Source organism: Marmota monax, unplaced genomic scaffold (assembly GCF_021218885.2).
Source record: "Marmota monax isolate L192 unplaced genomic scaffold, Marmota_monax_Labrador192_F-V1.1 WCK01_AAM20220418_F8-fsc00022, whole genome shotgun sequence".
NCBI classification, from domain to species: Eukaryota; Metazoa; Chordata; class Mammalia; order Rodentia; family Sciuridae; genus Marmota; species Marmota monax.
Window position 1 is genome coordinate 25,623,117 of NW_026695215.1, and position 17,986 is coordinate 25,641,102.

The 17,986-nt window shown below is 49.3% G+C and overlaps 1 protein-coding gene across 5 annotated transcripts in view; it reads right to left on the reverse strand.

The window, feature by feature from the left end:
* The window catches only part of Tex264 (testis expressed 264, ER-phagy receptor), a 31,596-nt gene extending 13,610 nt beyond the window's left edge, over positions 1–17,986 (reverse strand). Inside the window, exons 1-4 of one of the 5 annotated variants that reach the window (XM_046431747.2) lie at positions 17,866–17,981; positions 16,809–16,875; positions 13,951–14,242; positions 3,776–3,997 (exon numbers count right to left, since the gene is read on the reverse strand). In XM_046431747.2, the coding sequence (XP_046287703.1) occupies positions 3,776–3,997; positions 13,951–14,208 (480 nt within the window). In that variant the 5' untranslated portion in view covers positions 14,209–14,242; positions 16,809–16,875; positions 17,866–17,981. Of the gene's footprint in view, positions 1–3,775; positions 3,998–13,950; positions 14,243–16,808; positions 16,876–17,034; positions 17,315–17,865 lie in introns of those variants that run through there. The other 4 variants (XM_046431751.2, XM_046431748.2, XM_046431749.2 and 1 more) reach the window with 4 other exon arrangements.

Genomic DNA, 17,986 nt, shown 5'->3' on the forward strand with positions numbered 1-17,986 from the left:
GTTTAAAAATAAAAAAGGTGAATTTGGGGGCATTTACCCACTCTGGGATAATATGTAGGTCCCAGCTCTTCAGCAGGTTTGCACTTTCAATGAAGCCCAGTTCCCTCCTATAGCTGCTAGAAGATGCCACCTTCCTGGGACTCAGAGAGTGGTTTCCTGCCCTAAAATCTACCTCCTTGGACTCCAGTGGAGCAGTCTAACCAAGCTGGGGCATCTTCTACATACAATAATGGTCACACAGTATCTAGGGACCCCTCACACACACTATTCTAGAGTGCTCAGCTTGGGAGCATCCGGTAGCTTATGTGAAGAAAGGCAAGGTTCCAGCTTCTATAGCTCAGTCTGCCAAGCTGCAGAACTGAGCAAGGCTGGCCAGAGAGCCAAAAGTTGTCTCTCAGATTACAAAGCTGGGATCTAGACATCCCTTCCAGAATTTCCAAAAGGGCCTGACAAATGCTGTTCTTTGGGCTCTTCACAGTGACCCCCATGTCCCTTGCTACCCCATGAGACCAATCTTGTCCCAAGGCTCAAGCACACCTGCAATTGCCAGGACTGCAACTGCTCTTCACCTTCTGGACCCAAAGATCTCTGAGACTCATTCACCTCTACAGAGGCAAGGTGAGCTTGCCAAGACCTCCCTCCTCTTCTAGTAGCAGGGTTCCTGGCCTCCTTCCCCATCCTCAAACAGAATGCTGATGGCTGCTGTCATTCCATCTGAAGAACTTTCAAAGCAATCCCAGAGCCAGAGAGAAAGGGTTGTGTGTATGCACCCACAGTTAAAGGCAGTCAGCTGTCAGCACTGGGAGAGTCAGAAGCATCCAGAATATCATTGGTAGCCTCCTTTCTCTGACCACAGGGCAATGGAGAAGAAGGCAGAGATGGGAAGCAGCCTTATACTCTATTATTGCTGTCTCCTGGGCTAAAAGAGATAAAAGGCCAGTCTCCACTGACTGTAGGCTATAACCAGCAAAGAGAGGCAACTCCTTCCTCATCTCTCCCCCAGCTTAGTTCCCCAGGCCACAAGGTCAGACTAAACACAGGAGCACCAATACAAAAAGAAGACCTTGGGCTATGCCTCCTCAGTGGGCAGCCTGGCCTCTCTCTCACTGTCCCACTGGCAATGCCCACATAAATAAGCCTTCCAGACATCTCTAGAAGCCCTCTGCTCTCCCTAATACCCCTGCTTCCTTGTCCCAGCCCCCACCACAGGAGAATGGATCCTGGAGCACAGCTGACAGGCTCCCACAGGAGGGGGAGGAAGGAGGAAGGGCTTTCATCAAAGAGGTGACGTCAAAACCAGGCAACGTGTGAAGCTGTCAGAGGCCGGGAAATTTGGACAAAGGTGTCTAAAAATAAATCCCTAACGCTGGGAAAAGGCTTTGGTGACTGAGTTGCTCGCCACCACACCACATGCCACACGCCCTGTTCTGAGGTCTGGAACCCAGGGAGTCTCTTCCTAGGGCTGCTCCTCAAGATTAGCCCCTGAAGTTGAGGATGGCACAGACAGGACCAGAGACACCACACATCAGCTCTCCCTGAATGAAAAAAGAAAGACATGACATCCTCAGGTGGCATGTGAACAGGCCTAAGGCACTGATTGATGTCTTCCTTCCCACACTCACTGTCACCCTATTTCTGCACTTCTAGTCCAACTTCAGCCCCAGAAAACCATATCCTTCCCAGTACTCTCTGAGCATCACTCTCAAGCTCATAAAGAAATTTGCCTTAATCCTCTCCAGGCCTCCACCCTACCACCACAACACTACAATACCATGGACAACCTAGACAGTCTGCCTGTTTACAAGTCTGCCTACCACTGTTTCTTCATCAGTCTGTCCTTGACCACCAAGACCACAGCCAGTGACCTGGGGCCTTATTTATTCATTCCCCAGCCCTGACATCAGACTTTTGCACCTCTTTACCTAGGATCTGTCTAAGCTCCCATTTCCATCACTAATGCCCTATTCTTGTTCCAAGCTGTTCTGGAGAACAAAGTCACAAGGTTCCCCCAAATCTGCCAAGCTCTCACTCCTGCTGACTTTCTTAACCTGTTCCCTGACCCTAGCCACAGTGGCCATGCCCTTTATACAGCCCTTATTGCCACAGGCTATCCACTGCCCTCTGGCCCTACAGAAGCAAAGAGGCACACAGCAGCCTACCAAATCAAATACCATTAATATGCTTATGTCCCTATATTCTCCAGCCCAGGCCTCTCTCAACTCCAAACTCTACACACATCACCATCACTCAGCCTTCTCCACATCCCCACCAATATGTCTCCTAAGCATAGGAGACACCATGTGTTTCCTGACACACCCACAGAGCCAGTTTTCCCCAAGGCCAGGTCCCCACATCTCAATGGAAAGCATCACTATACACTTACCCACCTGACCATGCCAAAGGGAAGCAATGCCCTCTGTGACACTGCCACTTCTCTGAACAGCTAGCCCATCCCAAGTCCACCAGTTCTATCACAAAATAGTTGAGCAAACACAATGTTGGTCCACATCTCTATAGTCACTGGCCCAGTCCAAGTAGCTATCATTCACTCTGGGATTTATGACAGCCCTCTGAGCATGTCCAACCGACCCTGATCCATGATCCAGTCCCATCCTGCCCACCTTGTACAGACATGGCTCCCCAATGCATTAGATCCTGTTCCTTACCCTGCTCTGCCCAGAATGTTCTTTGGAGAGCCCTCCTCTCCAAAGGCTCTTGTAGGACTCTGCCTTGAGATGACCTTCACAGAGACGCTGTACCTGACCACTCCATCCAAGTGGGTCCCCTGACCTTCCCAACCTGTTGTTTCCTAGTGTGTATCCCATTTTTGTCTGACGTTAATTACCTAACTTAATCATCTCACCATAAGTGCCCATTCCATACGCCAATTTTTCATATGGTGACCTACACAGTATTAAGCATATAGACACTCAAAAACAAGTCAAATGAATGATTAAACAATCTTTTCCAAGCCCAAACTGAGATCATATTGCCAGCACCTAAACTTATAAAAAAGTTATAGGAGCAAGAATGGACAAAGAGCAAGTTTTTAAGAACTCTGTTGACTTAGAGAGCTCTGTCAGGTTTCCTGGTGGTTGGCTTTCCTCCTTTCTCAACACAGGCTAGGCTGCTGGCATTGCTTCCTTTCCAAATCAGGAAATGAAGGAGAGAGGTTTGCTATTGCTGCCCCAGTCCTGAGCTTAGGGAGCAGGTGCATAAGGTCAAAAAGAGTCAAGGTCAGGGCTTGGGTTGTAGCTCAGTGCAGAGTGCTCACCTAGCACGTGTGAGACCCTGGGTTCTATCCTCATAAAAATAAATACATAAAATGAAAGATATTGTGTCCGTTTACAACTAAAGGGGGGGGGAGGGAGGGGGGGGGCAGGGCCAGAGCAAAAAATGAGAACCTGGGTCTGCCTAGCCACTGGAGATCTCAGGGCCTTGCTCAGTAGGCCTCCAGTAGAATCAGGACAGAGTGGACCTGTCCATCCATCTAAGCCCAGAGTACAGGATGAACACTAGAGACATGTTGTCAAACCAGAGCCAAACTGACTATCTCCTGGGAGATGTTCAGGTCCCTATAAGTTCTTAGGCATCTGAACAAGATGACAATAGCCTCTGCCCATCTTCCTAGTCTCACAGGCACCTGCTCTCATGGAACCCTAGGGTGTTGTTCTTCCCAAACCACCTCTTCCTCCCATCCTGGGCAGTCCTTCCCATGCCCACCCAAGGGATCTGGCTGATGCCCGCCTCACAAACACATACCAGTGTGTCTCACCTTGATGTAGGTGTCCAAGGCAGGATGGACACGGCGGGTAGCCAGCCAGATGGACAGGGAGGTTGTGTAAGGAAAAGTGGCTATCACCACATGGCTAGGTGCTGGAAAGGAGAATATCTTGAAGCCAAATTTCTGGTAAAGCTGGATGAGCTCAGGGGAGGGAGACACTTCGCCCTCACTCAGGATGCTGCCTACTGCACAGCGACACTTCTCAGGGGGCACCTGTGGAGGCAGACCAGGGGGTCAGAGTTGGGCAAAGAAAGGAGACCCTCAGACCTCCTGTCTCCCGGGTCTGTGCCAGCTTAGGCCTGGGAGAACCAACTGCTTCCAAAGGCCACAAAGCCCCTGGTACCAGAATAAAGCTGGCCATTTTCCTGCCAAAACCCAACCAAGGTCCACCTATGCATCCTGCTGCAAGACTCTCTTCCACCCTTCATTTACTCCTTCAACAAATATGCTATGCCCCATATTGGAGACATAAGGGTCATAGTGAGGAATCAGACTTGGTTTTTGTACCCCAAGAGAATGAAGGACAGAGAGCCATCCTCAAAATGGCCCATCAACAGCATGATTCAGAGGTTACTCCCATCTTTTTGATGTGACCTTCTATCAGCCCCCAATTGTAGGGTTCTAGCAGGACTATAGTCCATTGATCCTGAAGTTTGGATCCAACACAGCCCAATTAGCATGTTTCTCTCCCATTACCTATAGAAGCAAGCTTCAATGGCAGAGAAATTATGGCAGGCAAGGGAGCAGAACTGAAGAGCCCACAGCTTGCTTTCCTAGTCATGTCCCAGGAAAGCAAGTATGTGTGTGTACACAGGTACTCATGCAGGTTACAGGCCAGACTGGGGACCTGGCATATAGTTGAGGAGGGACTGTGAAAAGTACTCTGCAGGAAGTAGGATCACACTGAACTCTGAGTAGCAGATAAAAAATCTGTAAGGGAATCTTCTTCCAGGTGCACAGGGCCTCCAGACCTCCTCTCCAATCTATGCCCCATCCTGGGACCTATTCCACTTTCCAAGTCCCTCCCTGATTAAGCCCCAGAATTCTGGTTCCCTCCAAGTCTCTTGGCCTCTAGTGTCTACACTTCCTATCCTTCTCTCTCTCTGTCCCTCCTATACTCCTTCCCTGGCACTCAAAAGCCCTAGCCAGATGGACAGAGAGGTTCACATAGTTCTTATGTGAGCCTCCAACACTTTCTAGGACTGACCCAGAGCTTTCAAGGCTAGTATTCACTTCTTCTAGCACCAGGAAGCCTCAGTCTGTCTCACCTCCTGCTATTTGTTTCCCATGTCCACTTTCCTGTCATTTAAGTCAGTACCAGCTTTCAGGCTGGGCCCCCATGGGTTCATGTTCCTGACTCCAGGACACTCATCACAGTTCTTGAACTTTCAATTCTGGGTTTTGATAAATCTAAAGGCTCCTTTCTCCCCATACCCAGAGCTTACTGACCCCTAAATTCAAGCAAGTCATTTCCTCTATCTCCACTTACCCTCCTCCTCAACCCACATTCCCACAACTGTGAGGTCATTACCTGACTGCCTCTACCCTCCCATTATAGCCCTTTATAAGCCCTGTCAGCAATCCTCTAGGGCTTTCTCAGCCCTGATCTACCTCCTCTACTCTGATCAACCCAGCCCTGTCTTAGAATCATGCTCTGCCTGGAACTTGGGCGCCTATTCCAGGATATCATTTCTAGAATATCACCCAGTTATATGGCTCTAATTCCCTTACTGTCCCCTTGAATCCTATGGTATCAAGCCTGGCTCACAGCATTGGTGACAGGAAATATGGTGCAGTGGTCAGAACCACAGCTGGAGAGAAGATGGCCAAGGTGTGAATCCTGAGTCATGTAATCTTGGCCACATCTCTTAGAACTTCAGTTCCTTGATATCTACATGTAGACTTATCATATTAAAGGAAATACTTCATAAGGCCTTAGCCTAGGCCCAGTATTCACCAAGTACTCCATAACTTTGATTGTTTATTCATAGCTATATGACCATCCCAACAACTGTCCCTTGGCCTAGAATGCTTATCCACTCTAACTTCTGAACATACAATCCCTACAGAACCCACTGGTTCAAAGGCTCACCCTCTTAGGGATCCTTTTAGGGTAGCTTGTTAGCACTGTCTCCTCTTCCAAATACCACCCCTCAATATTTTACTGTAAACTCTCTTGCCCATTATCAAATCTACTTACAGCAAGTCGCTTCTCTTGGTCTGGAGCCCCTTCCACTCTACCCAGGCAAGAGGCACAGGAGATTGCTGCAGTACCACCTCTTGTCTCTAGATGGTGCACTTGTCCCACTCACGCCCTAAGACTTGCAAATGGCCAGATGGGCAGAAGGTTCCCACAGGCATTCTCTACAGGCCTCTGCTGACAGGCCTCCACTAACAAACTAAAGGGCTGTACCTGTCACAAAGCCTACTTGCATATCCTAATGTCATGCAAAAGAAACATCCAATATAGGTTAGAGGGAGAAATGAATGAGTGGAAGGTTACTTGCTCTCTACTCTTTAACCGGGTCCTAGGTCTTTCCTGGAATCAGGAAATCATGGAACACCCAGCTCAACACCTTCTTCAATATCCCAAAGGCATAAGAACACACATACAAGATAACCCTGACTGGAGTCTCTCAATGGCTCCCAGTTTACCTCTAAAATGAAACCAAACCCCCAAGTCCAGCATGTTCTTTTAGAGTGGCCCATACAATACTGCCTGGACTTGTCTACACATTCATCTCACATTCCTTCTGCTGCACCAGACCCAAGAAAGGGACAGAACCTAGATGGGCAAGCACCCACTGAGTATCTAGGTGGTAGAGGGAGGAACAGATCCAGGCTCTGGCCTAGCCTGCCTTGCCATCCTCTTCTCCTGCCACACCCCTACACACAGCCACAAGGAACTATTTGCAGTCAAACATTCCACGTCCTCCCATGCTTCCTGCCTTCTTATATGCTACTTCCTCTGCCCAAAACATCCCTCCTCACCCTATTCCAGAGTCCCTTCTGCCTGGAAAACTCCCATCCATTTTATAAGACTCAACCCTCCCCCCTGAAGCCTTCTGTTGCTCCCCACCAAGCTACCCCTCCTCTGATCCCAAATACCTACCAAGGAAGCAGGTCTTGAGCTACATTATAATGAGGCCTCCCTATCTTTCCCCACCACACTCCAGGTCTCAAAGCCGAAAGCTCCAGTATCCCTGAATACACAGAAAGTCCCTTGGGTATGCTCAGTGATGGTACATACATGCACACTGCTGCACATATAAGCTGTGCACAATAATCAAGCCTCCTTTCCTTCTACCTGAAGAAAATGAAGAGCTTCTGCCACTATGAAGAGAGGTAAACAATAGAGACAGAGCTCCCAGGATTCTGGAGGTGTCTAGGGCACAGGGCCTCCCTTCCTGCTTGAGCAATCTCTTAATTCCATAAGTTAAGACATTTCTTATGCTTTCCCAGGCCCCAGTCAGTGGCTGGTTGCAGTACAGGCAATCCCTCAGCAAGCCTACCATCTGCTAAGCAGCTGGTGGAGTTGGGAAAGAGCAAGGAAGAGAGGACAGGCCCTAAAATAATCCAGGGAGTGGCAAGGATATTCCAGTAACAGAGAAAAGCTTCCCAGACTCCCAGGAAAGCCCAGGTACACCTCCAAGAAAATTGCTTACTAAGGTCGCCAAGGGCCTATTTCCTGATGACAAGAGACCTCATTCACCTTGGTTCAATGAAACACCCTTATTAGCAACTAACCCTAGGATAAAGGTCTGGGCCTCCCATCTGCATGCTCCCTTTCTTCCCCATATATGCCATTTACTTGGGCACCTGTGCACAGAAGAACAGCTTGACCAGAAATGTACCAGTCAGGAACCACACCAGGGAAAGAGGGCAATGGTCAAATCCATCACCACTTTGAGAAAAGGAAAGCCAACCCAGGATCCGCCCTCAAAGTAAGAATACCAGGAAAGAGACAAGGGCATGTTAGGCCCCAATGCATCTCCTTTGGGCTGTGCAGTCTCCTGAGCCCCAGGAATGTGAGAATAGGGCAGTCTGTCTGAAACCTCAAGCTTCCAGGTCTGAGTTGGTTCTAAGGCTGGCACTATAACCCGTTCTAGTGGTCTCACAGGTCCCTATGACCCCATGTTGTAAGGCCAATGAAGAAAGTCACCTCAGAAAGTCACTGAGTATAAGAACCAGATAAGAGAAACTTCTTCCAGGATCCAGAAAAGAGAAATGGTGTTAACTAGCCTCAGTAGAAATGGACAGATCTAGGTCCACAACCTGTACAATCAATCAGGACAGCTGCCACATCTGCCAGGCCCAGGCCCAGAGGGCTTCCTTAATCCCTCCTATGCCAGCCCACCTAACTCAGAGTGTTCCACCCAAGGTAAAGGAAAAAGTAGAGGCAGTGCCCTTCACTTGCACTGGTACTCCCAGGGTAACACAGCAGCAACACCTGCCCATTACACAAGTTAGACAGTAGGCCTCTTTCATTGTCATGGATGCTGCAAGTCAACACACTAAGCCTTGTGTGTTCAACTTCCCTGAGCAGCTAGTGCCCAGGCACACTAAGGCAAGCACCATTCAGCACATGGGCTAATGAAGTCAGCCAGGCCAGAAGTCAGGACCCACATACTTTAGGCTTGGACAGAAGGGAGAATTCAGCAAGATGTCAACTCTCAAAGACGGGGTTCTGGGGCTTCTTGAGTTCCCACATAGAATTATTTCAGAAACAGCCCCTCTAAGAAGCATACTTCTAACAACAGCTGATACCTAACAATGCTTCACCATTTTGCCCCAGCTGCTGCCTTCCACATATAAAATCATCAAATCCAAACAGCCATGTGTGGTACATGCTATTATCAACCCTGCCCCTGAGACCCAACCCTGTCCCAAGCCACTCAATAAAGGTCATACAGCAAAACAGTGTTAGTGTTAAAATTCAAATCTAAGCAGACCATCTTCAGAGTTGCACTACACAACCCACTCCCATTTGGAAGTCTGAGAATTAGGCTCTGGCTAGGAACAGGCTGCACAATGACCTTTCCCTGAACTGTTTCCTCACACAGCTCAGGCAACCTGCAGGAGGTAGGCAGGATTCCTAAAGATACAAAGGCTCTGCCTACAAAGCTCTGAGAGGCAGGGATAGATGTCAAGGGTGCTATGCACCTATTTGGGGTCAGGTATTGGGACTTATCCTCATCATTTAGTTCCCACAAAAACAAAAACTTTGGGCTAGGGGTATAGCTCAATAGTAGAGCATGTGCTTAATGTGCAAGAGGCCCTGTGTTCAGTTCCCAACACCAAAACATACAAATGAACAACAACAAAAAAGGAAACCCTAATATAGAGATTCTTTCATCTCCATCTGCTAGCTAAGGAGACAGACTCAGAGAAGCCAAGTAACACATCTAGTGTCATACACAGGTATGCACAGAAGGGTGAATTCAAAACCCTCTCCTCTCATACCTCATCTCAACATCTCCCATGGGCAGATTGAGTAGGAAGAGAGGGGTTTGCCTTTTCAGAATAGTCCCACAGTAAACCTGCTGCAGAGCAAAGATTTGGGCTCGGGCTGGGGATGTGGCTCAAGCGGTAGCGCGCTCGCCTGGCATGCGTGCGGCCCGGGTTCGATCCTCAGCACCACATACAAACAAAGATGTTGTGTCCGCCGAAAACTAAAAAATAAAATATTAAAAATTCTCTCTCTCTCCTCTCTCACTCTCTCTTAAAAAAAAAAAAAAAAAAAAAAAAAAAAAAAAAAGATTTGGGCTCTACCTAGCAGAAAGTAACTATAGGGTAAATTGGGATAGGGCACAGCCTGAACCTTCAGAAAGCATCAGCCCAGCCCATATTCTCTTGCCCCTGTTGAGGAGGTCAATCCTAGGAAATCCTACTCCCTCACCCCTTCTCAGACTTTATCTGACCTAAGTGCCTCCCATACACAGAATTCAGAATTCTCATCAGTCTCAGGCCTTGCAGACTTGGTGGCCCCAGATCTTGACTGCCAGTGAACTAAAGGAAAAGGGAGTTTCAATGACACAGTCTAGCTTCCTAAAGACAGAACTCAAAGCATCACAGTACCCCATCTACTCTAAGTCTGGGGAAAGTATCACCTGTGAGTGGTGAATATGACCAGCAGATGCAGCCTGCCTGGGCCAGGTAAATGCAACTGGCTGTTCCACCCTCTTGCCTCATCCAGGCAGGTTGCTTAAGCCCCAAACACAGCAGCAGAGATGGGCAGTGGAGGGTGAGAAAGAAGGTAGAGACACAGGCTAGAGACAGGAGAGACTACAGGCATGGTGAGAGCACACCAAACACTAGGGCCTGTCCAAGGCCAGAGCTGGACAGGATCAAGGGAAGTGTACAAGGTCCACCCAGCAATTTCCTTCCCCTCCAACACTGAAGGCTTCCAGAGGACGAGGCCCAGAAGAGGAGGCTAAAGTCAATTTCCAAAACCCCAGTACCTACCTTGAAAGCAGAGCTGGGGGCAGAGCAATTTTTCTAGCCAGGACCTAACTATGCAAGTATAGTGTGGACTAGTGTGTATGAAGGGTGTGGCAGGTCCACCTACACCTGACTACAGGTCTCTGGAACCAGCCCCAACCCTTCTGGTACCTTGAAAAGAAAATGGCCATAAATTCTGGACCCTGGATGGGAGAGCAACACTTTTAGCCACTTCTGGGGCCTGTCCACTTCCCAACACATACTCCCTCCTTCCTCCCTTCCCCATCCTCAGCCATGCCACGGCCTTCAGAGATAAGAAAGGGAATAACTTCCTTCTGCCTCACAGAAACCATTTTCAAAGACCTCACAGACTCCTTTCATACAGGACTCTGGGACACAGGGCTGAGAGTTCAAGCAGAATCTGATATAAAAGAGTCCACAGAAACTGCCACTATCCTTTCTTGTGCCATTTCCAGAATTGGCCTAAGTGGGGTTTTGCCAGACCTTTCTCAGGGACCAATCTCCTGGCTGACCAACTTAGGCCAGGAAAGGGTGTGGCTAGGGAGCACAGCTATCAGTCCATATCTTATAGGGGGGGCAGCCAAAGCCAGGTGGTATGTCTACCTGGTTACTACTCCACCCTCAGAGTGTGAAACAGCCTTCCTTCCTCCGCACTCAGAAACCACATTCTGACTCCTGTTATGCTGGGCTGGGGAGGGATGAGCTGAGGTGAGACATTCAACAGGTCAGCCTTTATCTTGTCTTTCTCAGAGAATCAGAATACACAGGGCCCCCTGCTGGACCAAATTAGCAGAAGCAGCCTAGGATGGGAATGGGACCTCCCTCCAGGTCTCCCTGACACCTCCACATTGAGAGGTCCTAAAGGCTGGGCTCCTTGGTCCCAATGGCACATCACTGCCCAGCACACAGCGTGGCACACATCTAGTATTCAAATGTTTGTTGAATGAAAACAAGAAAATGCTCTCTGCACCTCAGTCTCTCCTTCTATGTATCAAAGTGTGACCAGGAGGCCTCAGAGCCCTCCAGACCAGAAAGCTATGAGAACCTAAAGCCTGGGAGTTCATGGGTCCCAAGACCTTTTATAATCTCCATCAGGCAGAGAAGGCACTGCCCAGCTCCCAGAGTAGGTAGAAACCCAAGTGTCCCTGAGCCATCCCAAGTGCCAGGGTGTGAGTCAACTCTGAATATGGACACAAGATCTTCTTGAGAGACCGTACTAGAAGGAGCAGGATCAGAGAGGCCACCTTCACCTGCTCATTCATCGTCTGTGATGAGTCCACAGCTAGCCAGATGTCTATAGCCAGACAAAGGGTTAGACCCCTCAGCACATGCTAATTTTTTTCCACCTTTTTCTCTGTCATTGTTAAACATCCACTGATCACCAGGCACTGAAGTGAAGACCTCACCTGTATCACTTAACTAAGCCCTTGTCAGCCTACCTATGAAACATGTATTTTACCACTACCCTGCAGATGAGGAAACAGACGCTCAGAAAGATTATGTGATATACCCAAGACTGCACAGCAGGATAGCAATGGGATAGAATCAGAACCTAGGACTGCCAGTTTCAAAGCTAGCTCTCAGGCCAGGGCCCCCTAGACAAGCACCTAAGTCAGACTATTTCCAGCCAACCCTGGACAACCAGGGCCCACTCTATGGAGTCCACCACATCTCAGGGAGAGCTGCATGGTGAGCTATCTAGAAGCAGTAGCCAGGCCAGAGGGTCATGGGGAGAGTCTCTCTTATCAGGGTTCTTCTATCTCATTCTTCCCTGGCCCAGCCTCCAGCACTGGCCCCAGAATATCTGATGCCTTGGCCCTTCCCAACTTGGAATTAGGATCTCCTACCAAAGAGGCAATGTGCTACTTCAAGAACATGAAGATATACTGAGAAGAAAAGAGGCAGCTACAGGAATTTTCCTCCCTCCTCCCTCCTCTGGCCTTGCAGAGGGGTTCTATCTAGGCCAGATGTGGCAGGAGAGGCAGGGACTTACACAACAGACCCTAAGCAGGGTTGAAGGTGAGGCCCACAGCCCAGCACCTGTGCCATCCCACTTGGGCCCCAATGCTCCCATCTTCATATAATGCTATCTCCCAGCCATGTGACTATGAAACCTTAGTGTCTACTCATCTCTCAAACTACCTATATCATCTCTCACCTGGGCCCAGTTCAATCTCTTTAATGGCCTCCCTGCCTCATCTCTTTCCATCCTCCACCTGTCCTCCAATTAGCTTCCCAAGACGAAAGTGGCAAAGAGTGCCATTCCCTTTCTCTCAACCAGCTGCACCTCCCCACTACATGGATCAGGGAATCTTTCCACTACTTTCTCTATCCACCACATGCTCACTGGCCTCACTTCCCCTCTAATTCCATGTCTCCAAGTTTTTGTTCCTACAGTTTTCTTAGTCATGTGGCTCTTTGTAGCAGAGCCAAATTCTACTCATGTGGGAAAGCCCAACTGAAATCCACCTCTTCTCTAAATCTTCCCAACAAAGTCAAGGCCTTTATAGCTCAAACTTCTATGGACACCGAACCCAGGCCTTATTGAAGAATCATTTGTAAAAGGCTGACTTGCCAACTACACAATCTCCTGAGGTCAGGACCAGATCTGATTCATCTGTTGAGTATAGGTATAGAGTAGAACCTGGCAGAGAGAGGGAATCAGCATACCCCGTTTCATTCGATTACTCCAGTGATGCCCGGTCAGCCAATAGTGGGTAGGCCATAATGTTTGCTCACTTGTGCTCTCCAGACAAGGAAATCAGAGCTAGGGATTCATAAATACTTGGTTTGGCATGGCTCAGAAATGAAGGCTGAACAACCCTTAGCAGAGCTGCCAGCTCACCCACCTGTGGGCAGTACCACCCCATAGCATGGCAGGAGGCTACATTGGCAAGCCCTGACTCACTGTAGGCTATAGTACAGCCAGACACCCACAGAGTGCCAGTGATGCTGGGTTCATTTCTGACCCCAGCATCCTGGACATTCTGAGTAGTTCCTCTGGCTCCACTTATCTTACTCTCAACCAGGAGCTTGATGTCTAAGGAAATACATCATCAGGAGAACTGGAAAACACTATCATGGCTGGAGAGGTAGGATTCCAAGCCCCATGTCTGGGGGCTGCCCTCTCACTATAGCAGGAGAACTGAAGGAGTGAAAGCACAGAAATAAGATGTAATCCCCCAGAGTGGACAGAATCTGAATTGCCTGGCCTTAACGCACTGGCCCCAAATGGACACAGAAAAGGCACAGCAAGAGGAGGCGGCAGAAGGACAAGTGGAAACTAGGGACTTACAGTAATACATTCCACTAATTCCAAAAATCTACAAGTCGGGCTGGGGTTGTGGCTCAGTGGTAGAGTGCTTGCCTAGCATGTGCATGGCCCTGGGTTCAATACTCAGCACCACATAAAAATAAATAAATAAAATAAAGATATTATGTCCAACTACAACTAATAAATAAATAACTTAAAAGTAGCCATGAGCAAAGGGAACCAGACCTGGGCAAATAAAAAGTCAGCTAATGGATACCTAAAGCAATAGTCCAAGCTAAATAAGGAAGAGGCTTCAAGCTCAGAGAGGAGATGGTCTACAAGGCCAACTCAAAGACTTCCCCACCCTTCCCCCAGAAACCCAAACTCCTCTGCCCCACTAAGCCCAGACCCAGGTCTATCTGTGGAGTAGAATCCCATGGAGACTCCTTACCATGTGGGGGTGGTCATAGTAGACAGCGATGGAGCGGAGCTCAGGGGATATACTGCAGCTCTCCGTGAAAAGCTGCCCAGTGTTGCCATAGGGCCCCACGTGGAACTTGTAGGCCACAGTTATGTTGCGGATGAGGGGTGAGCCAGCACTCACTGCCACCCCAGTCAGCAACCCTGAATACCCGGCAAAGGCCAGCAATGTCAGCAGCAGCAGCAGAGTCAGGCCCCCAATCAGGCCCAGTAGTAGCAGGTCCGACATGGTTCTGGGCCTCCCACACAGCACCCCAAGGCAGCTGCAAAGGAGACAGAAGAGAGAGGAGGCTGGTAGCCTGCTTTGACTGTGCCCACCCACCCACCAGCTGGTTCTGGCCCAACCTTAGCCTTGTCTTGGATGCTCTGACCCAGAAGGGGGAGGGGCCAGAGGTGTTTACACATAGGGTGACCTAGAAGGGAGCTACAAAGGATGACTGAAGCCACAAGCTTCTTTATTTCTTAATCACAGTCATTGACGCTCTCAGAGAAGTTCTGTCGGGCAGCTAACAGCCCTGGTCACACCTGGGCAAACTGTGTCATAGAGGGACAGAAGAATGAATCAGCAAGGGATATACTCCTGGCCCTGATCAGCCTCTCCTAAGATAGGCCAGACACCACAATGCAGCCTTTCCCCACAGTGCCTCTTCCTTCCCACAGCTGAGCCCAATTGCCAGCCCAGACTCCCCAAGCCTCAGGCACTACTTTCAGAGGACAGAGGATAGACATGCATCAGGATCCAAACACTTATTAATAGGAAAATCATAAGGAACAAAACCCCAGGGGGAAAATGTGTCATAGGAGACTTTTCATAGGAAACTCTCCTTTGATAAGTATATCTGTCCTGCAGGGACCCTGCTATCCAGCAAGCTCACCCATCCAGAACCAGAGGAGAAGTCAAAGCAAAACAGCCTGAGCACCCAGAACGAAGTTCAGCCCTAAACTTTCCATACTCGAACCACCAATGCTAACAGCTTCACTCTTCTTTCCCAGCCCACAGAATATAAACAATAAGTAAGAGGAAAAGGCTGGTACAAGTAGAAACACAAAAAGACAGGGAAGTAACAGTTACTCAAAAGAGGCAAAAAAGCTATACAGGAATAGGCTCAAGAGCCACAGAGGTCAGACAGATTGTCTAGGCCTCCCAGCAACTTAGAGACTGAGGCCGAATGCGCTTTTTAAAACAGGCTACGCACAGTAACATAAAGGGAGGGATCACAGTATCCAGAAAACTACTTAAAGGGAGCATGGGACCTACTGGGGGAACACTCCCACTCCAATTATTTAAAATTAATATTATAAAATTAATATTTAAAATTTTAAAGTTTTGGAGCTGAAAAGGCAATGCTTCTGCCCTATGGAAAAGTTATCCCTAAGGTTGGTCCCTGTAGGTTGTGAATGTGAAGAGAGTATGTTAAAACATTATTTTTCAAGTCAAAGAGCATGCAGCATTTGCATCTCAAAGAAGTCTCATACACTTATAATCCTACTGTATCATAATGAAGTGCCTCCCACAGGTCTTCTCACTCACAGGTGCTCTTGACCATCAGATTCATTATCTTTTTTATATGCATTCCCTGTCCTATTCATTCTATCTCCAGTTGATTTGGGTACTTAACACACACACACACACACACACACACACCACTGTCGAAATGCTGAAACACAGCTACTTCATTAATCCCCAGAACAATTCAACAAACTAAGTATAGATCAGGGAACAAGTGGTTGGAAATATCGGAATGAGGACCCAGTTACTAACCTAAACAACTAAATTCATTTTGTCCCTCTCTGACTCCATTTTCCTCTTTTAACTATTTTTTCCCCACTCTGAGCTACTTCCTCCTTCAGCTACCTTGGATTCCAGGAACAGGCTCAATTGATAAGTTTCTTTATGAAAAAGGACTGATACTACCTCAAGCAAAGTCAAGGCATCATCTCAAAATGAAATTGCTCCTCTTAGTGGGAACAATTATTCCATGAGGAAACCAAGGCTGCCCCCAAAGCAGGAGTAATCATCTCACAATGAGAACCAAACTGCCCGTTCAAGTGATGATGACTTTACAATTTTGACCTTCCAGGAAGTTCACAGAACCAGTCCTCAGATAATCATCAACCATGGCCTGACTAGGATGACTTACTCCACTAACTATGCAAATTCCCCAACCATGCAAGACCCTTAAAATTTAAAACCCTAAAATTTTCCCTTGAAAACAAACCTTTGGTCACAGTACCCTCATATCTGTCCTTCCCTAAGTGGCCATGCTCATTAAAGTTTCTTTCCTGCTCTTCACCCCTACTCTAGTCTTTGTCATCTTGGGACGGGTGGCCTAGCTAGCCTCTTCTACTGAATCATGGAGGCCATCACCTTCACCCAAAGACTCAAGTAACATTAAGCTACTTGACCAAGATCACACAGGTATTAACAGTCACCTGAACCAAAATGTAAGCAATGGGAACCCAAGCAGCATGACCCAGCCCCCATTTCCAATTTCTCTCTCCTCCCTGATGACTGGCTTCCAGAAAGTCCCAAGCATTTAATCCAGGTTGGACATCTCTGAACTCAAGACCTGAAGCTCTCAGCATCAAGGACACCGATTGCTCTGGGAGTGACAAGCCCTTACTCTGTGCTACTCTCTGCTGCACACCTCTATTTCAAAGGAATTTAACTCCCACCTTTCTTTTGCCTCTCCCAAACCGCTCAGAAAGGGGGTAAATGTTCCTGCAGGGTGTGGGAGCAGAGCTTTAAAGCACGTAGAAAGGAAGAAGGGAAATGTTAATTTCCCCCTTACACAAAAGATAAAGGAAAGAAGGGCTGGGGAGGCTCACCTGAAAAGCCAGGTTCACTTTTAGCAACTCACGGCATCCAGCGCAGCAGGGGCCAAGTGCTCCAGTGCTGGGGGCAGAAAGGAAGAGTCACTCCAGCCCAGGAAATAACCACTGGGCAGGGCTCCACGCCCTGACTAACCCCTTCCCAAGGAAAGCCCACCAGGACCTCTGCAAGCACCCACCACCCCATACTCAAATCCTCGGGGAAATCAGAAGCCAAACCCACCCTCACAACGTCTGGATCTTCTCTAGAGCCTTCCTCATACCCCTCTTCCTGGTGGGTTCCAGCCACCAACCTTGGTGCCCAAACAGCCCTGCCACTAACTTTGGGAAGGATGTGCCCTTTCTCTGGCCTCAGTTTACCCTCGGATCAGAGGCCCCAGATTCAGGCGCCTAACCACTCAAGCGGGTGTGCATGGGGGCTGGGTGAGCATGGGGGCTGGCGGCCGGCGCGAGCTTCCTGAGGCCGCTCACATGCGCCTTGGAGGAGGGCCGGTCCTTGGACGGCCGGCCTTAAAGGGCCCCGCGCTGGCAAAACTTTGGCTCTATAACTAAGAGGCAAGACAGCGGCTCTGAGGGGCCCGCGCGCTCTAGAGAGCGCCGCCTCTCGCTCTCGGCTTCCAGCCCTTGCTGGCCCGAAGCCTTGACTATATGTCTAGCCTCTTTCTCTCCGCTCACGGCTCTTGTAGCTCCACGCACCTCTGCAACTTAAGGGACATTAAAGTTTGCAGCGGGGCGGCGAGGCGCGGCCTCGTGAATTAGATGGACTTGAAAGGTGACTCATGCCTCCGTTTCCTCCCCAGCTCCACTGCCCCTAGACAAGCCCCGTACCCGCGACTGAGATAGTGGGTGACCTAAGGTGGGAAGGGCTGGCCCAAAGTCGCAGTCAGGGCCTCGGACCTGGCCGGGGCCAGCTGTGGACAAGACGATATGCAAAGGGTGGCCTAGGTCGCAGGGGGCCACGAAAGGGTCGCGGGGAGCCCTGAGGTCACGCCTGGGAGGACCGTGGCCCCAGGCCCACGCCCCGGCGGGGACGCCTCTATGGCCCGGCCCTCACCTCAGCAGCCATCCCACGGACGCCGCCCTACACAGGCAGTTCGGGGATCGGTCGCGGAGCCTGCGCGCGCCCGCCGCTCACGCTCGCTCCGCCCCCTCTCGCGGCGGGACGTGGCCGTGGC